The 27961-nt window shown below is 40.7% G+C and overlaps 1 protein-coding gene and 1 long non-coding RNA gene across 8 annotated transcripts; one reads left to right on the top strand and one right to left on the bottom strand.

The window, feature by feature from the left end:
• Window positions 1–20: 20 nt before the first annotated feature.
• On the top strand, window positions 21–24790 carry LOC122173959 (uncharacterized). Its single transcript, XR_006175067.2, has 3 exons — window positions 21–150; window positions 15903–15995; window positions 21433–24790. It is a non-coding gene; the product is annotated as an uncharacterized LOC122173959 (long non-coding RNA).
• On the bottom strand, window positions 4613–27961 carry THUMPD2 (THUMP domain containing 2). 7 transcript variants are annotated; one of them, XM_065589955.1, is made up of 12 exons: window positions 27794–27959; window positions 27104–27192; window positions 25646–25778; window positions 23996–24050; window positions 21151–21566; window positions 19339–19416; window positions 16434–16486; window positions 15892–15979; window positions 13133–13204; window positions 12294–12408; window positions 9444–9561; window positions 4613–6308 (listed from the first exon to the last, which is right to left on the bottom strand). In XM_065589955.1, the coding sequence occupies exons 3-12, from the start codon at window positions 25673–25675 to the stop codon at window positions 5966–5968; spliced, it is 1368 nt and encodes a 455-aa protein (XP_065446027.1). In that variant the 5' UTR covers window positions 25676–25778; window positions 27104–27192; window positions 27794–27959; the 3' UTR covers window positions 4613–5965. The 7 variants fall into 7 exon arrangements, 6 of the variants coding, with proteins under 6 accessions (XP_065446027.1, XP_065446026.1, XP_005293622.2 ...); XM_065589954.1 differs by lacking the exon at window positions 27104–27192 and having other exon boundaries at window positions 27794–27961; XR_010600010.1 differs by lacking the exons at window positions 23996–24050; window positions 27104–27192 and having other exon boundaries at window positions 13111–13204; window positions 27794–27961.

The following is a 27961-nucleotide window of genomic DNA, read 5'->3' as shown; positions in this document are numbered from 1 at the left end:
GTACCAGGTCAATTTCACTTCCGGCCAATAGAGGTCTCCGCGAGAGGCTGCGGCTTGGTGCGAGTGCCGCTATTGCCCAAGGTCGGAGGAGCAGGCGGCGCCCGCCCTGATGCGTCTTAGTGCGCCGGGAAGGATACGCGAGAAGAACAGGTTAATATGCGGCGCCTTATGCCCGCCTGGTTCTTTCCAGCGGCGGTTTCAGGTTATTTGAGGTTTCGCAGGTTCCAGCCCGTGGCACAGAGTCACTCCCCGGAGTGTCGCCCCAGCAGTCCCCTGGCAAGGATACCGTCTGGCTTTCAGGCTGTTCTCTGCATGTTTTCCCCAAGTGCTGGGGACAGCCCTGGTTCCGGAAACACCCACCAATTGCATGTGTGCGTCTAGCACTGCGCACCTCTACAGGGCTTGCATGAGCAGGGCCACACTCTTTACTGCTCCAGTAGAATAAAGGACAGATTTGTGTCTTTATAGATCAGAGCTTTTTGGAATCACTGAACAGAAAGTCTGCACTACAAACAAATTTTCCAGTAAATGTTAATTAGTATTTGATACTTCTAACTGCACCATGACAAGTAGCCTTCAAGGGCATCTGTGTGAGGACTGGGGTGGTGTGTTAACATCATCAGAATAGCTTGAGTAGCTCCTAGGCAGGGCTCTTCACCACTTCAAAGGAAGGAGTATGTCCTCATCCCCATCTTACAGATGGGGAAACAAGTACAGGATTTTTTCCCCATAGCCATTTTCTAGTAAGTGGTGTGTGCAATGGGGGCGTTATGGAGTAGACAACTACTTCACTGCCTTACCCTGTTTATCTTTCTAGTTCAGTAGCCTTATCCTGATGGCAAGGCTTACAAATACTATGTAAGGACATACAAATCATTTATTTCATAGCAAATATGTAAACAAGCAACCAAAAATCCTTATGAATCAAGATAATGTGCAAAAAGAACAGGAGTACGTGTGGCACCTTAGAGACTAACAAATTTATTAGAGCATAAGCTTTCGTGGACTACAGCCAACATATATAGCTATATGCATCCGAAGAAGTGGGCTGTAGTCCACGAAAGCTTATGCTCTAATAAATTTGTTAGTCTCTAAGGTGCCACACGTACTCCTGTTCTTTTTGCAGATACAGACTAACATGGCTGCTACTCTGAAACCTGATAATAATGTGGAAAGTAACACTTGAAATTAAAGTGAAGACATTGGGTTTTATTAGTATTATTCATTCCCCCAATAACAACTTCCAAGGAAGCTCCACATTATTAATAAATTGCTTATAAAATACCTTTTATATTGAACTTATTTCATTCAATAACCAAAGCGCTCTCATGTTTATACATTTCAACCAGTAATTACTCTATATTTAATGTGCAGCCAATTTGTAGCTTTTAATTTAAATATTCTTTGAATTAGAAAGCTTGGCTAAAAATTGTGTAACTGTATAAAGTATTTTTTGCTAAGACAAGGTTCAACATTTTTACCCGGGAAGATGACTGGAGGCGGTCTTGTCTGTGCTACATTTACTGTTTGTCCAACAGAATTACTTTTATACTACTGTTACTAGAAGGTCCATCCTTGCAGATTCGTATACATACAAGCACTGTTACCACAAGTAGGATGAGGTCCATAGCTAGAAAAATTACACTTCACATGAAACAAGTTTAGCTTTCCTCCCCAGGTGGGGAGGATAAATAAGAATCAAGGCGGTCATGTGATCAACTCAGGCCAGACCTTGGGAGATGAGGAACAGGTTCCTGGGGTAGTTCCTAGGGAAAGTAGCCTAACTTCAGCTAAGTGGGGCTAGAAGGGCCGGGCAGGCCAGATGCCTGAGAAGCTGTAACTGGGATGAGGCAGTAGCTGCAGATGTGTGCTGCAAGGAGCAAGAATGGCTCCTGTAGGGAAAAAAGGAACGACTCCCATCTCAGGGAAGGCAAGCTCCAGGTACAAGGAGAGATGGTAAACTGAACCCAACTCTGAGAATGAGGGCTGGGGACCCTTGACTCAAGGAGTGTTTGAAAAAAGCAGACACTCAGGGATGAAGGGCTGTTCTCAGCTTGGAACTGAGGTGAAGACTCTGGTCAGGTTATATTAAAATGGACCCCAGACAGGGAATGCTTTGATTATCTTACTTGTGTGGACATGTTAAAGGGCCTGGAGCAGAAACAGAAACTGAGGTTGGGCTCTGCAGACCCACCCCAGGCCACAAGGGGGTGCTCAAAAGGCAGGTAATCCTGATACAGTCCAGATTTTTAAGAAAAGGCCCTGAGTAGCTGTAGCTGTGCAGGAAGATAACTTCTCTATCATTAAGGGCTGTTGTGCCACAGGACAGGTAGTAATGTCTTCCCTGCTGGACAGCTGGATCCTGGGAAGTGTCCACGTGTTTATTTCCCTTCTTCCTTCTCTCTCTCTTCTATAATGTGTTGGCCAACACACTCTCCTTGCCTGTCGTCCTACTGTTTCCCTTCACAGGACATGGGCAGGAGTACAAACCTGTGGGGATGTAGACCTAGTGTCAATGGTTCTCTGTGCATAGATGGGTCATGTTGGGTACAGATTTACTGGGATGGAGGGAAGTGACTTGCTGCTGCCTCTACTCTAGAGCTGACAGGAGCTGCCTGCTTCCCAGAAGTTATGGATTAAGTGCTTGGTGGCCAGAGCCCTCCACAAGAGCAGCAAAAGGCCATTTGCAGGGAGCAGGTCCCAGTGTGCAGGCCCTTGCAGAGGGAGGTAGTAGAGACCTGGCACCTCTTGTGGACAGGCACATGTGCCTGCTTCCCAGCATCCCACCTGTGACCATGGCACAGTAGGGTGCTCAGTCAGGCTGGAGGTGCACACTGGTCCTACTTGCCTTTCATGACTCAGGGGAAAGGCTGCTGGGGAATTAGCACTCCCTGCTGGGAGAGACAAATTCTGGCCCAGGAGCCATGCCTGACCCTGTGTAAGTCTGTCCACTTAGCATGCATGCCTGGTTCTCCCAGCTATTAAGATGGTGTGAGTTGGGCATGAAACAGGTGGCAGCTGCACCATCTTCTCTGTCCTATGTAGCCAAGCTGGGACCCTTATGTGCCTTCTCACTGCACTGGTGCCCTACATGGGCATCTCCAAGAGGCAGGAAAAGAAGTGTGAAAGTGACTCCCATCGAGGTACTACCTTTGAGGGTCTAGGGCTACTTACCCTCCCCCACACTAGGGTGGGAAAGCATGTAAGGCCTGTACCAGCTCACTGGTGGGAAAATGTGACAGGGTGGAGAGGCAGATGCGGGTGGCTTTGCTCAGCAAAGCTGCCCCCTTCCTTTTGAAGTGTGGCTTCCCCATGGGGATCCGTGCTGAGAGAGCAGCAGCAGTGCTCTCCTTGGGTTAGCTGCCCACCCATGACCCCAGGCTTCCTCTTTAAGGTCTTCCTCCACTAGTATTACTATGACTGGTAGGGCGATTTCCTTGGCTCCTGCTAGTAGGCCACAGCCTAGGAGGATGAGAACAGGAGATAGGATTTCTTTGTGTAAGGGTCCAGATGCTGCTGCAGAGGTGTAATGCCCTGAGGGCTGATATGCAGATTTGGCTCCGGTAGCAGGAGTGGATGGGAATCCTGTTGTTTTGGGTATCTACTCTGTGATATTTGACAGTCTGGGCTCACTGTGTCCTTTCTCCTTCATGACCCATTGTTCTCAATGTCTGGTAAATGTGAGACCCCTGGCACTGATCCTTTGGGGTTGGCATGTGAGAACTGGTGTGTTGGACCCAGACTGGCCATTTTTTTTTATTTCCTTACACAATTCCTTGTCTGTTTTAGGAGTAGGGATCTCTCAAGCCCTGCCAGGAGTGCTGGAGGTTATAGCTAAACCTTCACCATGAACCCTCACCCTCAGCCATGAGCAATAACCTCTAACCCCTGAACATTAAGCATTCATCATTTAGGAGTTAGTGATAAATGCTCATTGCTGACTCTTAACCCCCAACACTGTTCAGTGAGGGGGAAAAAAAAAAAAACACTGAATCCTTAACTGGTGAGCACTCAGCCCTGACCCATAACCCCTACTGGCTGAGCAGTGAACATCAACCCTTAGCCCCAATGCTGAGCACTGAGGGTCAATCCGGCACTGATAACAGCAGAGTGTTCAGCCTTACCCTGCACCCCTAACCACCGAATGTTAACTAGTAACCCCATGCTCAGCCCTTTTTCAGTGAGCAATAACCCAAACCAATAATGGTTGAACACTCAGCACTGACTCTTAACTGCCTACACAATTAGGGAGCAGGGAGAGAGAGAACCCTAGACCCCTCACTGCTGACCCAAAAACATTTAGTGAGAGAAAACCGCTAAGGCTGGACTGGTGAGCTGTAACCACTAGCCCAGGAGCAGTGAGCGATAATTGCTGAGTGCTCAGACCTAACCCTTCACAGCTAAAAAGTGAGCAATACCATCTAACTCCAGATTGGTGAGCAATAAATTAAACCCTGAGCTGTTTAATGTCAATAAAAAAAACTGCAATAGCTGCTCAAAAGAACATGAGTAGCACTGCACTGATCTCATACCAACAGAACACTAGATAGTTAGATTTATTCTAACATTAAAAGGTTGTATATACCTAAAGTAAAATATAAATGGGTTTTAGTAGTTTTACATCACATTTTTATTTAAGTAATTGCTACAAAAAAACGATTCATTAGAGACACTTCAGTAAAGGCTTCCAATTCCCCTTAGTGCTGTAGCCTACAGGTATAGGTATTTGCTAGATGAGGCTTAGGTGTAAATTAAGGCAATAATGCAATGAGCCTACAAGGCCTGTAAGACAATAGTTTAGCTAAATTAAGGCACAAGGTCCAAAAAGGCTTAAGCATAAGTAGTTAACCAAAAGTAACCCTAGATAATACGATTTTAAACAATAAAAATGCTGTAATAACTAAACTGTTGACAAGTAACCACAAGATACTAGTTCATAGCATCTTGAGATATTTTAAGTTAGGGACATCAGCAGCTGTCTGACAACAAGAATGTCATGGTAACTGACTGAATTATATGTTAATAAAATTAGGGTAAAAAGGATTAATAATCTATTGGAGAAGGGCATCCCAACATTATGGTGAGGAACTACAAATAATGAAAAGGGCCTGAAACCCCGTCTGAGTATTGCATTGCGCATGGTGGCATAAGTGTAACACATTATAAAAGTTGTATCCCACCCTGTGTGCCTTCAGAGATGGCAAGATGATGACTGATGGTGATGGGGAAGATAACTAACACTGCAGGTTGTTTTGCACGGGATGGTGTAAGTATCTGGATTCTCAGCACATCTGTACTCTCTCTACCTGCCTCGCAGGGTTTAGAGTGTTCATGACTTTGCTAACTGTATTAATAAAATTATTATAAATACAGTGTGATTTCCTAAGTGTGAGTGTTGCAACCATGCACCTTCAGGCTCCCAACTGAACAGGAGTTCTGATAATACTTTGCCTGATCTTGGTACAAGAACCTATCAAATTTCAGTGCTATTTGGGGAAACTAAATTATATTACTAATCAATATACAATCAATAGATCTGACACAGTGCATGTGTTTCCTATTCTAACTAGGTAAATGTTCAGGAAAGCAAACCCACAGTGGCAGCACGTTAAATCCTATACAAAATCACTCCTAGACGAGCGTGGACCAAACCATGAGACCCTTGCTCGGTTTTTATTCATTAAGTAAACGGATGCTTTGCTTGAGTAAGGACCTCAGGATTTGGCCTCATTTCAGTATTTTATTGTGACCAACTTAACATTGTTGGAGGACTGTCTCCGCCATCTTGTGACTACTGAATTCTTTAGCAAAGAAAGCAGTAGATGGGGGGGAAAGGAATGCTGTAAAGTTGTCCAAATAAATTTGCTTACCACTTGCACAATATAGCCCCAAAGTAGGACCAACATGGTTCAGTTGTTTCAGTGCAATATACTTTCAAATAAGATCCATGTTCACTTTCAGAATTCTACTGCATTCCAGCACCAGGTATTTTCCTATATTTGTATATGAAAGCATCTGTTTTTCCAAGGCTAACTCCATAGGATTCTACTGCTGCCAAAGACCCAAAGCGTGTAATGTTATTGTTGAAGTGTTCAGTTTCTACAACTTTAATTGAAGAGGAAATACTTCTTGGACTCCCATTTTTCTCTTTGGGATTCAAGTCTTTCACCACAGCAGCTCCATTCTTGTCGTCAATGGTGGCGTTCAAAGATGTGTCATTTTCAACACAATTGCTAATACAGCCACCCATGTGCTTGTGGAGATCTTGACTCACAAGTAATACAACTGTCCCTCCAACATGAAGCACTCTGACAGTTTAAAAAACAAACAAACAAAAAAACCACACATGGTTAGTTGTGCATGCTTACTAGGCTGTGCATTCTATCTATGGACTCCTCATGCCCCTATTACTGTAGTATCTAGGCACCCTCAATCACAATCAGAGCTATGACCATTCTTTGCAAAGAACAAGTCAGTATCTGTCACCTTCAAGGATCACAGAGACACTGGGATTTTAGGTGCTTTGGCCCTAATTCAGTGAAACACTTAAGTACGTGCTTAGGTTTCTTGTTTCATCATAATCAGTAAAATCTTTTGCAAACTGTTGTAGCTCCACTCTAAATTTTTCCCTAAATGGAGAAGCTGGACCCTTCTTGCCTCAGCAACATTTCTGACTTGGGGAAATGAAAAGCATTTGCTATAGATAAAGGTGGGTCCAGCTGTACTGCTGACATTTCTTCTCAAACTGAAAGGATGATCTCCCTCAGACACCTTTTCCAGACCTAACTGATGGAAGTTGGAGGCTTTGGACTGATTTTCCAGAGACTCTAAACTACAATGTAAAAGAAATATTTCCTATGACAGAATAAGGGAGTTTTTAAACTGACCTTTTCCTTAGGGTTATCTACACTTACAGTGGCGTATAGAGTACAGACACTGCATGCCCAGTTAGTATGGGCATAAACAAAACTGTAAAGGGTGAAGCACTGTTTAGGTGAGTAGTTACTTGCATAACTGAACCCTAGGATATACACCCTACATGGGCTCTCTACATGCCCAAGCAGTGTCTCCCACGTCCACTCTGCTATTTTTAGCAATGTAGCATCCCGCAGGCTTCCGGCTGCTGGAGCCTTTCCTTGCTGCAAGGAAAGGTTCTGGCAGTGGGGTGCTGCTGGAGCCTTTGCTGCTGTGTGTAGCGCCGCACCATAGTGAGTGTGGACGCAGACTGCTTTTCACTGTACAACGTAGCTACACATACGATTCATGCCACCAGAATTGTAGTCAAGTGTAGTCATGGTCTTAGTGAGATCTAAATGATTGTCCTCAGTTTGTTCTATGGATTCCTAAAGCTTTTTAATCTGCGGAAAGGTGACATCAAATTGCACACAGTTTAAAATCAAGTTATATAAATGACTTGTTAGGAGCGAACATGACAAGAGCCACTGGAATGCTTGAGCCCCAGAGCGGAACTGCTCCCATCTGAAGACTGCTCACAGCCAGCAGGTCAAATAAAAGGCTCTCATTAAGTCTGTTGGTGGAACTTCTCCAGCTATTTTTTCCCCTTGTTCCCATATTCAAGGAAATATCTTTGCCCGAGAAGATCCACCAAGAGAAAACAAGGCCAGAATGGAACAGAGCTCTAAGCAAGGCCAACAAGAGAATAAAGTAGATAGTTTGAAAAAAAGAAAAAAAAACACACACAACAACAGATGATTACATCGATGCCTGTCTGGTCTGACAAAAAGGAAAATCAAATACAATGGCTCAACCTTTTCTGTACCAGGACCCCTCCCACAGAGCCAAAACATAAGGGAGGTCACAACCCTCTGAAACTTGTTCTGATTGCAAAACTTGAAGAACCCATGATCTAATACAACAAACCTCCATTAAAAGTGTATTACTACTATATCCCATAGTCTAGTTACTCTTCCAACTGCAGTGAGACTTAAAGTAAATTCCCTCTTTCCCAAAATTAGGGCCACCAATAAATAGGGCAACAGATCACAAATACAACTGACTAGTAAAGACCTCTTTACCTTTCTTCACCATAGAAACAGAAGTTTCTACACTCCACTTTTTGGTTTATGCCCTGCCCACCAGTCTCATTTTTGGAGATGTATACTTTTGGCATGGTGCTCATTTTGAAAATTTATTTTTATGGGGACCATTAGGACTGCTTGTGTTTTGTTCCCCCCACCCCATTTCGAGCCATTTTCAAGGTTAGAAGAAAGCCTGTTTTCTTCTGAATTTTTTTTACATATTTTAATTAAAGTTTAGTAAACAGAGGAATAAAGTATTAAGACAAATATGATAACAGGCCTTTTTAGAGATGAAAGTAATGCCTTTATTTAAAAAAATGCATACAAATATTAGTAACAGAACATGCATTTTTAGAGAAAATAAAGGGGAGTGGGTTAAACAAAGTGAGAGAGGCAGTAGAACAGCCAAGAAAAGCAAAAGCCTTTCAGTCTGTTACAGAAAAAAAGAGGCCGCAGAGAAAGTTTTAAAACCAGAATGGAAGAAAAAAAGTCGGTCTCACTTTGTCTCTTGTTTACCTTCCCCTTCATTTTCTCTACAAACATGTTCTGTTGCTAAAATGTAATGCCTTTATTTAAAAAATGCATTAAAAAAAAAACCCTCTAAAAAGGTGTTTTATTTATGCCTTAACACTTTATTCCTTTGTTTTCTAAACTATTTAAAATGTGTAAAGCTTATTTTCTTCTTTAAAAAATTCTCTTTTCTTCTAACCTTTAAAATGGCACTAAATGTGAAAAATCACACAAACAATCCTAATGTTCCCTATAAAAGAAATATTAAAATGGCTACCAAGCCAACAGTGTACACCTCTAAAAATGAGACCAGTGCGTGGGACATAAACCAGAAAGGGGGCATGGAAACCTGTCAAAATTTATGATGAAAGGTAAAGTTGTCTTTACTATTCTACTGTTGCAAAAGCATCTTAAGACTCCTCTAGTATCAACAAAAATGAACCATTTAGAATCATCTGGTATGAGTGTCTAAACTTTGACAGCTGTATGCTTCTCAGACCACCACTGAAAACACAGCCAGCTTTCAAAATAACCTCTACCTGAAAACAGTAGGAAGGGTGAAGGTTCTGTTACCACATTGACTTGTAGAAAGAGTAACCCCTCAGTTCAAGAATGCCTCGAGGAAGCAACATAACATACATGCATTGACAGCTCTTACTGCTGTCAAAGCTTCCACAGATTGCAAGGCAAGACATGAAACACCTCAAATGATGCTCTGGAGAAGTGGATTTGTGAGGAATAATTGTATGCAACATAGACATATTTAATTTTTAGCTTTTCTGGGTCCAGACCACAGAATTGGGGGTCATTTCGAGTAGAGATTTTTATGCTCATGATTACAAACAAGTATAAAGTTTAAAAAATACCCTAAAGTGTTTCAAAGATTATATATACCTTTCCATTTCTCGAAGAATATTTGGTAGAAGCTTTATGTCTTTTGTTATCTTGAACTTTTTCCCAAATGGAATGTCCGAAATCACAACATCAACACTTTCTGAAGGTAATGGCAATGCTGTAAAACAGAAGTCAGATTCTTAAATTTGACTAAACTTAAGAAAGAACAGTGACTGAGTAGCAACCACGGTTCAAGCATGTTGACAGCAAAGATCCTCACTCTTGTGGAGTGCATAGCCTCAGCACAGTGTTCAGAACTTCCAAAAAAACATGGTTATTGAGGCAATGTATATGCTCCCTCATAAAGGAGCCACAAACTCAACTCTGCCCCAGTCCCTTTCAGCTTCAACAGAATCCACATGGACCCACCCTGAAAGGTAGACATGGGGGAAAGGGCGTATACAATTTATGCTGTTAATCTCCACAAAGAATTACAATAACTAGATAAACTTTTCTCTCCTTTGCATCTGACAGCATAGATCCCCCAACCTCTGCAGATAAACTAGCAGTGACAACTCTCTATAGAAGTGGTCTAAGAAGAACTAGAGTGGAGAACTGTTTTCCCAATTTGGGCATCCAAACGGGAGGATAAGCCACAGGATAATAATACACTGAAAATATAAACTGACCATCAAGGAGCAGGTTTACAAGTCTTAGGCTTTCTCTAGACTACCACTTTTGTTGGTAAAACTTTTGTCAGTCAGGGGTGTGAAAAAATACACCCCTGACCGACATAAGTTTCACTAACAAAAGTGCTAGTGTGGACAGCACTATGTTGGCAGGAGAGGCTATCCTGCCGGCAAACAGCGGCTACATGGGAGACCTTACAGCAGCGCAGCTGCAGTGGTACAGCTGTGTCATTATAAGGTCCATAGTGTAGACATAGCCTTAGTGAAGGAGATGATCCTAAGACCAGTTGAGTTTGCTATGAACCTGGAAGAATGTATTGTAAGCATCTGAGGGTCTTACACACCTCCAAGCTTATGACATTGTTATAAAACAGCGGTTCTCAAACTTTTGTATTGGTGACCCTTTTCACACAGCAAGCCTTTGACTGTGACCCCCCCCCCCCCCCCAATTAAAAAAACATTTTTATATTTAACACTATTATAAATGCTGGAGTCGAAGAGAGGTTTGGGGTGGAGGCTGACAGCTCGCAAACCCCCCAGGTAATAACCTCATGACCCTCTCAGGGGTCCCAACCCCCAGTTTGAGAACCCTGTTATAAAACATTTCATCCATCAACACCACGCAGGAGGCACTCAAGAGATGTGTGACAGGGGACACCTATGGTATCTGCTAAAAGACCTAAGAAACCTAAAAAACAAGAAACCCCAAGGACATCTTATCTATCCTCTTTCAATTCTAGAAAGAAACCAATGCCATTAGTGTAGCTTCAGTCCCATATTCCACTACAGGCAATGGTATAAGTGAGGGCATGATTTAGCTTGCGGAATGTTTATTACTGATAGAGAGAAAGAATATACCCAGCTTGAGTCTGCAAAGCTGGCAGCCAGAAAAATTGTGTTAATTTGCAAGTAAAAACATCTGATCAGGATGTCAGAGTCAATGAACACGAAACAACACAATTCCATTTTTACAAACTAGTTCTGCTCCTCAAGGTAAATAACTGTTTGCCAATGAGTTTTAAAGTGGGAGTTATGTGGTTAACCTTGCAGGCACTTTACTTACAAGAATAATTTGCTCAAATGCACATGTTAAATTGAAGGAAGTGATGCATTAGATCTTTCATACAGAATCTGGTTACAGGCAGGCCTGGCTGTAGCCAATTTAATTTTGATTTTGAGCTGCTTTCTTTGAATTGCTTCTCCAGATGCCTCAATTTTCTATGCCAGCTCTAAGTGATTTTCTTTTACTGAAGCTATACGAAAAGGCTAGTCTCTTGAGAATGGCCTTAGCTGTTTCCCAGAACATTCTTGGATCAAGATGTATGGTAAATTATTTTGTCTATGAACGAAATAGCCAGCTATGCATTCTTTTGAAAAACCATGAAATTAATATACTCTGACCAATGACTAAGATACAACCACGAAGCACCAATTACTTCCTCAACAAGGGTATGGTCTGAGTTCAGAATACATCTAATTTTAAGTATCCTAAGCCAAGCCAAATCCATTGGAGGGCTCTAAAACCAATCAGGTAAGAAACAGATATTACAAGGGAAGGTGTACTATACATTCTCCTTCATCTGAATACAAGGTAAGGGGTCAAATAGAGACGATCTTTTGCTAACTGCTGTAATGAGTTTTCATACATGGATAATTCAGGTCCAGATTTGGAGGACTTGTCCAGATTAAGTATCATATCATAAAGCAATTATCTTCTCCTAAAATCAGCCCATGAACTGAGAACAAACTGACAGCATTTTCCAGGAAAAGGCCAGGGTCATGAAATGTATCCACTGCAAAAGATAATGATTCATTAATTGGCTTAAGTTATCATTGCAGAAAAATTTGAGTTACAAGTTGCAGCAGATCACAGGGCTTTATCTTTGTATTATAATAGTTAACTAGAACTTTTACCTAAACAATGACTTTTTTTGACTGGGAATTTCACATAAAATACAGAGTAATAGTTATTTGCCAAACCCTAGAAATTAATATATACAGTATACTTTTGTTAAGTTTCTTGTCAAAACATAAGGGGAAGAGAACAGAAAAACAGCAGGTCGTGAACATAAAGGAAAGTGTCAACCCAATCACGTATGAAAAGAGTCAAGGACTCTAGGTTTTAGTATACTTTAAGTCACAGCATTAACTATTAGTTCTAGAACTCTGTTTAGAGTCCTTAACACATGCTTTGTCATTCTAAAATATTTTCAAATATTACCTATGACAGATGCTTTAAGTAACTCAATTTTATCCATCAAACCTGCAGCCTTAATGTTTTCATGTGCACCTTGTAGCTGCGAATCATTTATATCAGCACCCAAGTAATGTACATTCTGTTGGAGGGGAAAGGAGAAATTTTTATTATGCAGAATAAAACATAATACTGAATATTTTTACACATTTAAGAGTACAAGTTGTTCTTCAAAGGCAAGACCTCTGGGTGAGATTCAGTGCTGCAGATCTTACAATAGCAAAATATAACTCAAACTCCAGAGAGAAGCAAAAGTAGCTTTAAGCTTAGCAATTCCAGGCTGCTCTAGGGAGCAGTAATTTAGATAGCCCTAGGTGATAAGCTACAACAGCCTGTCCCCAGCTACCTATGAGCAGCTGCACTACTCAGAACCCTGCAGTGCATTGCCCTGTGACATCATCCCTGACATACCCTCTACTCTGGGATAAGCACTGGATGACAGCCTACAGCGGTCTTCCTCAGTTCTTCTACTGAGGGAATAATCTGCTGGCTGGATCCAGAGCTTTTAGAGCCCTTTTGTGCTGCAGAGACCCCTGTCACTAGCAGAGCAGGGGTGAGAATCTCTTTATGAATTTAGACAACTGCAAGACAGGTGCACAGGAGTTAGTGATGTATGTAAGCACATCTTGGAGAAGTTTTAAACCAAAGCTCAGTTTAAAAATTCTGCAAACTTTTCCAGAAAAGTCTGGCTGATTTTCCAAGACCACTTACTTTTGGTAAATTACAATACATGTTTTACAAATATAAAATAAATTAATGTAATACTATCTTGGAAACATCCTACCTATTATAACTGTAGAACTTACAGGCCATTCTTTTGCAGCTTCCAAGAGTATTGTTCCTAATCCACACATAGGGTCTAAAACAAATGCACCAGCCTATAAACAAACAAAACATACTGAATTTTTTTGTTTTAAAACACATTTAACAGTAAAATTTGTTCTTCAAAGGCAAGACCTTTAGGTAAGAACATAAGAACAGCTGTACTGGGTCAGATCAAAGGTCCAGCCAGCCCGGTATCCTGTCTACCGACAGTGGCCAATGCCAGGTGCCCCAGAGGGAGTGAACCTAACAGGTAATGATCAAGTGATCTCTCTCCTGCCGTCCATCACCAGCATCTGACAAACAGAGGCTAGGGACACCATTCCTTACCCATCCTGGCTAACAGCCATTAATGGACTTAACCTCCATGAAATTTATCCAGTTCTCTTTTAAACCCTGTTATAGTCCTAGCCTTCACAACTTCCAAAGGCAAGGAGTTCCACAAGTTGACTCTGCACTGTGTGAAGAAGAACTTCCTTTTATTTGTTTTAAACCTGCTGCCCATTAATTTCGTTTGGTGCCCCCTAGTTCTTATATTATGGGAACAAATAAATAACCTTTCCGTATTCATTTTCTCCACATCACTCATGATTTTATATACCTCTATCATATCCTCCCTTAGTCTCCTCTTTTCCAAGCTGAAAAAGTCCTAGCCTCTTTAATCTCTCCTTATATGGGACCCCTTCCAAACCCCAAATCACTTTAGTTGCCCTTCTCTGAACCTTTTCTAATGCCAGTATATCTTTTTTGAGATGAGGAGACCGCATCTGTATGCAGTATTCAAGATGTGGGCGTACCATGGATTTATACAAGGGCAATAAGATATTCTCCGTCTTATTCTGTATCCCCTTTTTAAATTATTCCTAACATCCTGTTTGCTTTTTTGACTGCCGCTGCACATTGCATGGACGTCTTCAGAGAACTATCCACGATGACTCCAAGATCTTTTTCCTGATTAGTTGTAGCTAAATTAGCCCCCATCATATTGTATGTATAGTTGGGGTTATTTTTCCCAATGTGCATTACTTTACATTTATCCACATTAAATTTCATTTGCCATTTTGTTGCCCAATCACTTAGTTTTGAGAGATCTTTTTGAAGTTCTTCACAGTCTGTTCTGGTCTTAACTATCTTGAACAGTTTAGTATCATCTGCAAACTTTGCCACCTCACTTTTTACCCCTTTCTCCAGATCATTTATGAATAAGTTGAATAGGACTGGTCCTAGGACTGACCCTTGGGGAACACCACTAGTTACTCCTCTCCATTCTGAAAATTTACCATTTATTCCTGCCCTTTGTTACCTGTATTTTAATCAGTTCTCAATCCATGAAAGGATCTTCCCTCTTATCACGACAACTTAATTTACGCAAGAGTCTTTGGTGAGGGACCTTGTCAAAGAATTTCTGGAAATCTAAGTACACTATGTCCACTGGATCCCCCTTGTCCACGTTTGTTGACCCATTCAGAGAACTCTAACAGATTAGCAAGACATGATTTCCCTTTACAGAAACCATGTTGACTTTTGCCCAACAATTTATGTTCTTCTAGGTGTCTGACAATTTTATTCTTTACGATTGTTTCAACTAATTTGCCCGGTACTGACGTTAGACTTACGGGTCTGTAATTAGCGGGATCACCTCTAGAGCCCTTTTTAAATATTGGCGTTACATTAGCTATCTTTCAGTCATTGGGTACAGAAGCCGATTTAAAGGACAGGTTACAAACCATAGTTAGTAGTTCCACAATTTCACATTTGAGATCTTTCAGAACTCTTTGGTGAATGCCATCTGGTCCCAGTGACTTGTTACTGTTAAGTTTATCAATTAATTCCAAAACCTCCTCTAGTGACACTTCAATCTGACAATTCCTCAGATCTGTCACCTACAAAAGCCGAGTCAGGTTTGGGAATCTCCCTAACATCCTCAGCCGTGAAGACTGAAGCAAAGAATTCATTTAGTTTCTCCGCAATGACTTTATCGCCTTTAAGTGCTCTTTTTGTATCTCCATCGTCCAGGGGCCGCACTGGTTGTTTAGCAGGCTTCCTGCTTCTGATGTACTTAAAAAACATTTTGTTATTACCTTTTGAGTTTTTGGCTAGCTGTTCTTCAAACTCCTTTTTGGCTTTTCTTATTACATTTTTACACTTAATTTGACAGTGTTTATGCTCCTTTCTATTTACCACAATAGGATTTGACTTCCACTTTTTAAAATATCCCTTTTTATCTCCCACTGCTTCTTTTACATGGTTATTAAGCCACAGTGGCTCTTTTTTAGTTCTTTTACTGTATTTATTAATTTGTGGTGAGATTCAGAACTGCAGCTCTTACAAATGGGGTACTGTATTCAAAGCAAAAAGATATTGACTTATCTTCTGTGACAGAGCTTGACACATGGTACATGGGACATGATGAATGCCCATAAATTCCCATTAAGGTCAAGAAGGACTGACAGCAATCAGCACTATACAAAATCAGACTTACCATAAGACATTAGAAGTATAAGAATCACTGAGATACCTTCAATTACATTTTTCTGAAATCCTAATCTAAGCTGGTGTGTTGGTTAGAGGACAGGCACTTTTAGAGAAAGTGTATCCATAATGTTCCTCTAACATGTGTCTAAGGCCAACTCTACCTCCACTAACTGGATCATGAAATTCTTAGCCCTCTGAGCAACAGAACCTATCATTATGAAGGCCCCTCTGTTGCTACTATTAATAATCTATATCAATGTTTGCTTACACTGATTTCAGCAAGAGATGCCATAGCCCATGCTACAGTAGATCGGAGTCCTGCAGTTTGGATATACTCTCTGGTCGCCAGTGGAAGTCTGCAAACAACAAGAGGTAGATATCAAACTAAAACACTCCATATAAGAAGTGAATCCAAAAGAATGTCTCTGTAAAAATGCAAATTGTCATGCATAAAAATCATCATATATAGTCATCATATATCATACGGGAACTCAATAGAAAAGGATAACTCAGTGAGGGACAGGGAGTGTGACTTGTTGCTCAGCACTTTTGAAAATCAGATCACTGATTTAGGTGCCAAACTATGGCCTTATGAACCTAGCTTTAGGCTGCTCTTTTGGAAATTCAGGCCAAGATTTCAAGTCAATTTACAATCTGTCTAGAGTTATCAAGATGTAAAATAGCCCAAAGGATACAAATTAAGAAAAATATTTTATACACAGTAGCTGCCAGGACTCATTTATAAAATGAGACTATTAATATTCATACTATAGGACTGCTATTTGTGAATTTGGTGATAAAAATATTTACCTGAAGACAGGAATCCCCACCACCGAGTAAATATCATTTAGATGTACAAAGAGCTGAAAGGGGGAAAAAATAACATTAAAAAGAAAACCTGTATCTTCTAAGTTAATGTGATGGTAGTTTTGCTAATTTAAACTAGACATATAAGATGCTATTTATTTGACCTTTATAATTAGGATTTGGGGTTTTAGATCAATCAATAAAAACCTATAGTATCAAAAATTATCTTACGTTTTGAAATGAACAAAATAGGAAACCCAAATTTACAATTTCTAAAAGAATTTGTAACATTTAAACAAGTTGTAAAGACATTCTACATTAGTTAAGAGTTCATCACTAGGCATTCATATCTTTAAGGGACCAATTTTTTAATATAGTTCAAGGAACATGCTTAGACACTAAAACTTCCTCCCAACTTCGCCTGCAGGTTTTTCAGGACTTGGATTCCTCCAAAACAAAGCACTATTGCTTAGGGCTGGGATTTTCAAAGCACTGAAGTGACTTAAGAGGCTCCTTGCCTTTTAAAGGGACTTGTGCTCCTAAGCCACTTAGGTATTTTTGAAAGTACCATCCCTACAACTGCACATAGCAAATATGTGGTTCCTTGACTATGTACATACACAGGTATGCGTAATGCATTTCTAAGGTTGGCAATGGAAGCCTCTGCCCCAGAAAGCGTACCTGACCAGTTATGTCATTGCACTATGAAATGCAATCTGACAATCATTTAGACATAAGCCCTCTTAGTGATAGCCTTACCTAGGGAACTGCTGAAAAAACAGAGTTGGATGGCCTAAGGTCTTCAGTCTGCTCCAAGCAGAACCCTAATGACCTTTTTCATATCAAGCTTGTGGAGAAGAACTTCATTGGGATGGGCATATGGGTGTGGAAAAATGGCAGCAAGGGCAATAAGCTCATTAAAGGTTGATGTCAATCACTACCTTGGCAAGGATTTTTGGGAGAGTTTACAGCAATAACTTGTAAAATCTAGTATGAATGTGGGTCAGTCATGAGAGCCTGAAGCATATTCACTTTATGAGACAATCCACTGCCACCAGGAAATTAACCTTCCACATAAGAAAGCTGAACTCACAAGTACAAAGTGCCTCAAAAAGAGGCTGCCGGGACCAGATAAATATCCCCTTATGGAGGGGGCTCTTTTGGGGGGACATACAGTGGAAATAAAATGTGTCAAGACCTGCATGAACTTAATGATAAGAGATGCAGAGACGATGGTCTACTTTCAAATAGTTCATGGCAGGCTGAAACAGCTGTCAAATGCACCTGGATTAAAAATCAGACTTTAATACGGTCTCAGACAGACAAAGGCAAGTCAAGCCGTTTGCACACATCATTTACAGTGAGTTTCACTGCACTATAGAGCAACCCTTTCTACTTAGAGCTGGAAGTCTTACTGATAGATTCTTTTAGAAAAGCCAGGATGTTTGGAAAACCTAGCTGAAGACATCATGCCTGCAGAGTGTCATCCTTTCAGGAACCAGATCAACAGGGACAGAGATTTGGGTAGGGATGTGAACAGACTCCTAGTCCAATGGGACTGCCCGCCGCTTTTGTGAGCAGGGTTGAAGACTTAGCCCTGTACTGGCTCAGACAGAGTATCAGGATGACTGAACCTTCACCCCTTCTGGGTTTGGTCAGAACCTTTGCTACCACAAGTACTGGTTCATAGGTATACGGGAGCCCCCTTCCCCAGTGCTCAGGGCCACAAGAAGACTACTGGTACTTTTTTGTTCACATCAGTAGCAAAGAGTGAGGAGAATTCTACACAGTCTTACAACAAGAACACTGGAGGGAGAATCCTATGCTGGTATATTTAAAGAATGACAGTGTTCTATAGTGAAGCAAGAAGGTTCAATGACCAGCTGGCTTAGTGGTCAGATAGTGACCTTTCAGTTTCTGCCACCCTGTTCATCCCAGAGGGGGCCCTGTCTGTTTAAATAAATTAAATTAATGGAGATATCCTATCTCCTAGAACTGGAAGGGACCTTCAAAGGTCATTGAGTCCAGCCCCCTGCCTTCACTAGCAGGACCAAGTACTGATTTTGCCCCAGATCCCTAAGTGGCCCCCTCAAGGATTGAACTCACAACCCTGGGTTTAGCAGGCCGATGCTCAAACCACTGAGCTATTCTTGTATGCCTCAATCACCCCCACATGCTCTGATTGCTCCCCACAGGTTATGTCATGACGGAGGGGGGGGGGGGGGGGGGGGAGAAGAGTGCCAAGATAGGGGAACCATGCTCCCAACTCACTCCACTGGGTCCTGACCCGGGGTCTACCAAAGTGTCCAGTCCAGTTATTGAGATATCCCAAATTAGGTTTTCCACTTGGTCACTTCCTACCAGTCTGGAGCCTCAGTTTGGTGCACAGTCACAAGCTTAGCAGACTCTCCTTGGTCTGTTAGTGTCCTGTTCAGTCACTCTTTTTTAGGGCTTCCAAATCCCAAAGAGGTGGGGAGTGAGAGGAGGGGGAGATTTGGTCCCTGCTGCTAGAGCAACCCACACCAAGCTGTTGTCTTCTTGGCACAGCTCAGCATCAGCCTTGCTTCCTGAAGCCGTGCTCTGCTTATTCCCCTCAGCCCCTTCCTGGCTACCAGTGTTCTTTTAAACTGTTCCTCCACTGGGAACATACCCTGCACCTGTTGGGGGGGGGGGGCGGGGGGAGGCCTTCCTAGTCCAATATTGCTCTACTCCCAGCCCTAGTTCAGAGTGGGGCCTATAGACACTATCTCTCTCTCTCACACACACACACACACACACACACACACATACACACTCTCTCTCTCTCTAAAACCACAATAGGAACAGTGAAAAAAGTCATATCAAATCAGCACTTGACAGTGTCATTTTAAAACTAGTGAATAATTCAGTAAACAAACCACTTCATTACCTCTAGATCAGGGTTTCTCAAATCTGCCTTCCACCCAAGCTGTTTTATAAGAGTTATTCCAAGTACTCTTCCCACCTCCTGAAAGGAAAAAAAAAATAAAAGCCACCACAAAAAACAAGTTATCACTGAAAGCCACTGAGATGAAAAGGAATCTGAATTACAAATGACAAAAAAAAAAAGTTATGTTAAAGTTTAAAGAATTCACAACCAAGGCAAGACTATATAGTGTAATATGACACTAGCAGCCCTCAATCTGGACATATACAAAGAGGCCAAACAAAACATCTGTCCTAATACCACAATTGAAATTTAACAATTTGATTACTAAGTATTAGTGCAGAACTACTTACTTCTAAACTGGCAATTAGTTTGCTTTCTTCAGCATCTTATAAGGTATTCTGCTCTGAAACATAGCTATAAAATTGTCATTGGGGAGCAGAATTCTTCCCCAACCTGCCAGCCCTGTAAACTCCACCTACACTGTGAGACAAGATAATTCTTTTCCTTCATCATCAAGAGATTTTGCAGGCCAAATCCCCCCCTGCAAAGGGAACACTTACAGTTCATTCTGATTTTAGAGTTTGCAGATTTCAAGAAATATTGCTTTTATTTAAAATGTGCAAGGAATTTAAATCCATCCACTGTAGAGTTAGCTATGCAACCGCCACAGGACTTTCAATGTTTGCACAGTTGCACATCATCAGTATAACTGTTCAAACTGCAGTCAGTTACAAGTTACAAGAATTCTGAGAGGATTGCTCCATCAGCAGCAGCCGTATAATGCACAGGTTGGCTATACCAGCCTGTCTTCTTCTCAGGAGTGAAGTCACTGATTCCCGCTTGCTCAGCTGCTATAGGACCAGGTGACTGGAATTAAGTGAATGACCTGGGATAACACACTGAACATCATGAGCAGGTTCTTCTTTAGCTAACTGATGACTGCTCTCAGATAGGGAAGAAACTGATAGGTTTCAGCCGAGATTCATGAACAAGTGTGCCACAAAGCCAAAAATTCCTTTCCCATCCCACATTTATATAATTGGGAAGAACCATCTTAACACTGATGTACAGCCACACACATTGCAGTCTGAGGCAGTAGGACCACCAGCATTCCAAGACCTTAGCGATTGGAATAGTCCCCACTATCAACAGCCAGTCTTCTTAGTTTAATTGCTTATAGGCCAGCTGGACTTGTTTGGGGCCACATTACCACTGTAGGAACTCCCAAAGAAAACTCATTTGATCTGAGAAGCTCTTAACACCTGCTGTTCAGCAGACCTTTAGATAGATTATCCTAGTGTATAGCCACTATCCACAAATTTCTGGAAAGTTTTGAATGAGTAGAGCCTGAAAAAATGTAAAACACTGCATAAAATTGAGCACATTTCTAAGTGTTTGCGGGACGGGGGCCTTACAGTTTACTGTGCACTAACTTCAATGGAAAAACCTCTCAGAGAACCAAAACTTCTACGCATCTTCAAGTAAAATAAATGGAACCCGAGTCACAGATATGTTGCTTTTTTGCATCCCATATGCACAAATGTTTTCCTTCATAAATATAATGCATCCTTGATAGAAGCTATTCATTTGAAAAGTTATTTTGCCCTAAAAATACCCTGAAATGGGCAATAATACATGTATTTCTATTCAAGGTTCTCTAACACGAACCATGAATAGTCATGCTTTTATAAAGTAATTTCAAAACTATTATTGATCCATTTACTAACCAAATACACAGAGTTACTAGGTATTTCAGCGCACCTTTAAAATTTACAATTAATTCTATCCTTCAGGAATTTTGATTTGTCATACCTGTGAAGTAAATACTTTTGCAATTGCTCCACTACAGCGACAAGAAACTCTGAAACTGAAGCTGTGGTTATTGTTTTCAACTGATTTCTCTATTCTACTTTCAGATGTCTCTTCTAGAAAAGTTTTGCTTTCAGTCAACAAGTCCATGTCGTTGTTTGTTTCTAGTACCACACTTTTCTTTTGCTCTTCCATGTGGCATTCATCAGAAACGGTCTCTAATATTTGTTCTCTCTTCTGTTTTTTTCTTATGATACTTATCTCTTCTTCGGATTTTCTTTTTAGGGATTTTGGATTTTCTTTAGAGAGGTTTCCTTGTTCAACCTTATTTCCATGAAGATGTTTCCAAATGGAAATAATATCCAGCCAACATCCGGGGTCCTCAATTACAAGTTTTTGAATTTCATTAAATACTTTTCCTAAAAGAGATCTGAACTTAGTTTATTCTGTGTTAACATTTTAATACACACAATTTATTTTTACTAATCAACATTAAAGTATATGTTTGGGAATATTAAACACTTATTTCCTAGGACTGTTAAATGAAATAACAATGCCTTACAAAAAGTCTAATCCATTCATTTTCATGGATAAAGAAATTTTACTTTTACTCAGGGTTATTGCATATTCACACATGACAAAATCAGCACAGTAAGTAGGGTCAGGATCATTATAGTTTCCACCCAAATTTTCTACAACAAAATTTCTTAAAACATTTCATACAAAAGCAGTTTAAGACAACAGGTATTAAAGAGAACAATTAACTCTATGAATTTGTTAACTCCCGAGGCACCAGTGATTGTAAATATTGCAATTCTGAAATGATTTAGTTATGGGTGGTGTTAAATCAATCATATCCTGCTTTGTCCTGGCCTTGCCCATAGCTCTCCCCTCTGCTCAGATACTCAGAGCTCTGCATGGCAATGGGCCAAATTCTGGAGCTAGCTCATGGCTGGGAAGCCAGCATGGTTTAATAGTTAATCACAATCCCAGTGTGCGAAAATGACTTGGGTTCTTAATCCCTATTCTACCAATTACTAGTTTTTTGCCTTTGGATAAATCAACTTAATCTCTCTGTCACTTAGTTGTCCCATTGTAAAATAAGGATAATGCTTATTCAGCTTATAAGGCACTTAGAAATGCTGTTCAACTCTGAAAAGTGGCTAAAAGTCAGATCCGTTTCCCCATTTGGATTCAGACACATACTAGTATCGGCTAACTTTTTTTTTAAGTTACGTTTTACTCTTGCTAACATTGCAGAGCCTAAACATCTTCAGAAGAAGGAACTGGAGTCTATTCCTTCTTGTGCATTATCAACAGAACTATTAACTAAATTCCTACAGCAAAGCCAAATTATGACCATATTTAAGCAACAGCAACACCAGAGTCTCCGCAGGTGTAAGGAAACAGCAGTTAGTCCACAAAACCTTTATTACAGGCAATTAGAATAAGAAGTAAAGAACCCAACTGTAAAGATATAAACATGTGATTAACTTTAAATACATGAGTAGTCCCATTGACGTCACTAGAGTAAAATATTGAGAAATTGAACCTTGGGGAATAAAATTAGTACAAGTATTATGATCTTCAGTTTTCCTCAGTACACAGATGAAAGAAAGAAAGTTAGGTACTTCTATTTATTTTTTGAACTTTAGGTCCATGGATAAATTTGATCCTCCATGACAAGTTTTAAAATATTTTTCAAGTTCCTAATTAGATTAAAATAAAAATAGTGATGATAGAATTTGATCTTCGCAGATACTTATAACATTTGAAACTTCATACCACAAATAATCCATCTCAGTTTATATATCTAAATCCACTCAACTCCAAGAAAATTATCCTCCCCACTCATTATACATAATCTCCAGATTTACACCATGATATATGAAAACAGAATTTGGCAGAATTCAACAAAATCTGTTTCATTCAGTACATATCCCCGACTCATCAGCTGTTCCCTGTCTAATTTGATCACCCAATGAGGCAGGGGCCCTGTGGAAAAAAAAAAACTAAGCAGCCATGCAACTAAGGAGTATCACAGAATCAGAGAACTGGAAGGGACCTTGAGAGGTCATCTAGTCCAGTCCCCCGCATTCAAGGCTGGACTAAGTACTATCTAGACCAGAGGTTCCCAAACTTATTTGGCCTACCGCCCCCTTTTCAGAAAAAAAATTACTCAGCGCCCCCCTTTTCAGAAAAAAAATTACTCAGCGCCCCCCTGGAAATCTACCTTCTTTAAGCGAACAAACAGAAAGATGCAGTGACAAATTTGTGTTCTTTTATGTATCTATATTTCTACCTACGTCCTACAATATAGTAAAGAAAGATGTGTTATTAGAATATCGCCCACGACATCAGGTATACAGTGTTTTTTGCGTAAGATGGCAAAAGACAACCAAACTAAAATACTAATGAAACTAATAAACTGGGTTTTGTTCTTTGCTCAGCATTAGATATATGTATTTGATATTAAACTGTCAAATATCAAACTAAATTTATCAAGAAATAATTAATTAAAAAATAATCAATATGCAATTAAAAATCAGTTAATAGTTTTAATTTAGTTTGCCCTTATTTAAATAATTGTTCCTTATTAACACACGCCTTATTTACCAATTAACACAGATGATTCGATAGATATAAATAAATGTTAATAGTTAACAGTTTTTTTACGATTTCATTCCCGTTTTCGTTAATATTGTAATAAAAAATATGACAAATAGATTGACTGTACACTTCAAATAGTACTGTACCGACACAAACCTGCTACGATTTTATTATTAGTAAGCACTAGAGACACAGAAACGTACGGTAGATATGTAAGAAAATGTATAAAAATACTCACGTGTAAATTGCTGTTTTATTGAAACAACAATAATACAATTTGCTTTGTATGTGATCTGTAATCCGTAAAGATCGAAGGTATTGAATATGAATAAAAAAATTTAAATACTTATTGCACTATTGTTAACTGCTTTTTACACAATTAAGAAACAATCTAAATTAGATTTCATACATGTCGCCTATTTATAGTATCGTATTGTAAACAAGTCATTACACGCACATATTCCTGCCGATGCATGCTGGACTTCCCGACAATGCGCGACACGCTCGCCTGCCAACACTTGCTTGTTAAGAGCTGTTGGCGGACTTGACACCTGATCGGTTATAATTTGTGAATTTATTTGGAAAATAAAGTAATCACTACAACTTTAACTCTATGTTACACAACAGATGAAACATGTACGAACGTTTTTTCAAAATTTTCTTATATTCTTTCTTTATGCTTCCACCGCCCCCTTATTTTTATTCAACGCCCCCCAATTGCACCCGAGGCTACTACTGCCCCCCTGGATCATTCCAGTGCCCCCCAGGGGGCGGTATCGCCCACTTTGGGAACCTCTGATCTAGACCATCCCTGACAGGTGTTTGTCCAACCTCCTCTTAAAAACCCCCAATGATGGAGATTCCACAACTTCCCTAGGCAATTTATTCCAGTGCTTAACCACTCTGACAGTTAGTAAGTTTTTCCTGAAGTCCAACCTAAACCGCCCTTGCTGCAATTTAAGCCCATTGCTTCTTGTCCTATCCTCAGAGGTTAAGAACAACAATTTTTCCTCCCTCCTCTTTGTAACAACCTTTTATGTACTTGAAAACTGTTATGTCCTCTCTCAGGATAGTAATGCATAAATCTAAAAATGGGCACTGTTGTTGAGGGTGTACATTAATAGATACCATGGAACAGGGCAGAACTTCTTCGGAGCTCTGGTGGATTCCAACCTCCAACTTTAAAAACTTTCCACTGAAATTACACAAATACGTATGTGCAGTGCCAGCAGAACATTAGGAGTTGGAATGAAACATTAGTTTCTTTAAAGAGAGTGCATAAACAAGTCTTATTTTTTAAACCACTTTTAACTCTGCCAAATCAAAATGGATTTTCCCCTTGACCACTCACAGGAACATTTGTGATCTAGGGACTATTCTAAACCACAAAGCTGTTAGAGCTATTAAAAAAGGCCCAAAAATAGTTTATAAACATTACAAATGTATTTCCTCCCCATTCTCTCTATTAAAACAACTGAACTGCTTTTGCGCAATCCTTCCAAAAGTTCACTTGAGTGGAGAGATGACCTGAAAAATATCAGCCCGAAAGACATATTTTTAAAAAAGTTTTAAGCAATCAAATGAGCCCTCAAAAGGAAAAAAGTCTTTAAAAAACCCCAAGTGTATTTGTTGCTAAGGCCTACACTTATAAAAAGAGGAATCCTGTTATGTGTTGTGATTTTTTGTTTACATTAACAGTCACCTTTCAGAGTAGAAAGGTACTTGAATGTCCTTGGATAAAAAAAGATTATAAGTCTTATTATTGCTTAATTAAAACTATGGCATTTGAAAACAATTATGGAATTCTTTTCCAAATCAGATTTCAACTTCTACTTTGAGTTCATAATATTTTGTGTGTAGAAAGAAGAGAAAGAGTCATAAACAGTACCTTTATTTCTAGAGAGAGAAATTGGTGCATGTTTTTTCAGCAGCAAAAATAATCGTTCTCCAGACTTCAGCTTCTTCAATTTACTCAACTCAGAATTGGTGGTAAAGAAAACTTTTCCTGAAACATACTCCACCTAACAAAAAGAAGAAGTCTAAAAAACAGTCTCTAGATTTGGTTTAGGCCCACCAAAAGAAACTTACCATGCGGTTGCACACCCTCACATTAAGTGCTCTTGCGCCTTTGATTCCATCCAACCACAGTAAGCAGGGGTATACAATGAAGAGCACCACTATATTAATATATTGAGTTCAATATAGTTTAGTATATGGATTTTTCAGATCACACCTTAACAACTCAATCTGTTAGATACCTGAGGAGATTAAAATCCATGAGGCACTTTGTAAGAACTGGGGGTTTTCCCCAGTGTCATTGCACATTTTTCCTCTGTTCAGCATGCTGTTTACCAGCTGACTGCTGCCCTTCACTTAAGGGGTTTCTGCAGTTCCCATCACATTGGGGGTAATGTATAAGATACTTTGGGACAAACAGGTGCGCTATAAATGCAAGATATTATTACAGTATACCTCTTTGGCTCTAGAATGGCTGCTTTATTTGGATATCTCCAAGAAAACAGATTAGGCTAATGATGACTAGTGCTTAATTGGGAAAGTATTATCTTAAATTTAGCTAATGTCCAATAGTTAAATGATGATAAACTACACTTTGAAATAGACGTGACATTTTAAACTCTGATCTGTAACATACAAGTTGTCAAATGAAGATTAAGGAGAAGATTTTCCTGAAGACTGGGATGACCAATAAGTGTAGCTAGGTTCCAGTAGCACCTGGTACAAATATGCAAAGACCACCTTGAAGAACCTTTGCAACTGTTAGTCAGGCATGAAGAGGTAGAAATAACAAGTGTTTTTAAATCAAATTAGGCTACTTGAGTTTGCTAACATGACTTGAAATGCCACTTAGCACCTAGTATAGATATAACTTAATACTTTTACCATCGTGTTTGGTGGTCCTATTGTAACCTGGGTTACATAACAGCTAACTCAAGTTACACAAGTGGAATCAGAAAAGCACCAAGAGTAACCATAACAAAAGGATGGCTGTTTTTTCTTTGTGAACAGAGCATCTCAAGAAACAGAGACATGCCCCCCTCCCACCGTACATCAGAAGTGCACGTTAAATGAAGTGTCCCTAGCCTCTGTTTGCCAGAAGCTGGGAATGGGTGACAGGGGGTGAATCACTTGATGTTTCCCTGTTCTGTTCATTCCCTCTGAAGCACTTGATATTGGCCACTGTCAGAAGACAGGATAATGGGCTAGATGGACCTTTGGTCTGACCCAGTATGGCCGTTATGTTCTTATGTTATGCCTGAACAAAACTGTGGAGAAATAGATCTGAGCAACAAGATACCTCAGTCTCACTACACCACCTTTAACTCACCCAAGTAAAACTCACATCCTATGTCCAGGGCTGTAGGGTCTGTGTCTCCCTCAGGAGTCCCACCCACTCACCAGTCATCTAGAATTTGGCTAGACATGGGCAAGAGATATATTTCCAAACAGAGTGAACCAACAGGTACACACACAAGTTGTATTTTAATATATATTAGATGACAGAGTGAAACCACCATCTACCCTAGGGTTTAAAAAACATGTTGGCTAACAGTAAATGAACATGTTTCAAAACTATATATTTTATCCTGGCGTGCACAGGGCTCAAGCCTCCCTGGGAGGTTGGAGCAGGTGAGATCTAAAGGACAAACTCAGCAAAAGGCTCTCCCAAGCCTCCTATTCCATCAGAGCCCAACCCTCTTATCCCTCCCAACAGCCCCCACCTCCTTAAACCCCCATGCAGCCCCCCCGGTCCCGACCCCCACTCCTCCAGACCCCCATGACACATACTCCAGACCCCCCCCCCCCACGCCTTACATTTCCCCCCTCCCCACCCACCCACCCACCTCATCAGGCCCACATCCCCGGACTCCCCCACATCCCAGCCTCACCCCTCAAGCCCCATACACCCAGACTTCCGCCCCTCAGACCGCCCCCCCCCCATATAGACCCTCATCCCGCGGCCCAGGCCCTGCCCAGGCCCCTCCCAGCGCGGGCCGGGCGAAGCGAGACCCCTCACCTGCGTGGCCCCCAGCCGGGCCCGTACCTCCCGAAGCAGGAAGGGCTCCAGGCCCCGGCCGGCCGTGCAGAAATAGCGGATAGAGGGCCCAGCACAACCCGACGCCTCCGCCATGCCGCCCGCTCCGCCACTGGGCCTGTCACGCCCCTCGGGCCGCCCCATCCCCCA

This window comes from Chrysemys picta, chromosome 3 (genome assembly GCF_011386835.1).
Source record: "Chrysemys picta bellii isolate R12L10 chromosome 3, ASM1138683v2, whole genome shotgun sequence".
In the NCBI taxonomy this organism is placed as follows: Eukaryota; Metazoa; Chordata; order Testudines; family Emydidae; genus Chrysemys; species Chrysemys picta.
The sequence above is the reverse complement of the archived record's forward strand: the minus strand, read 5'-3'. Positions and strand labels throughout refer to the sequence as shown.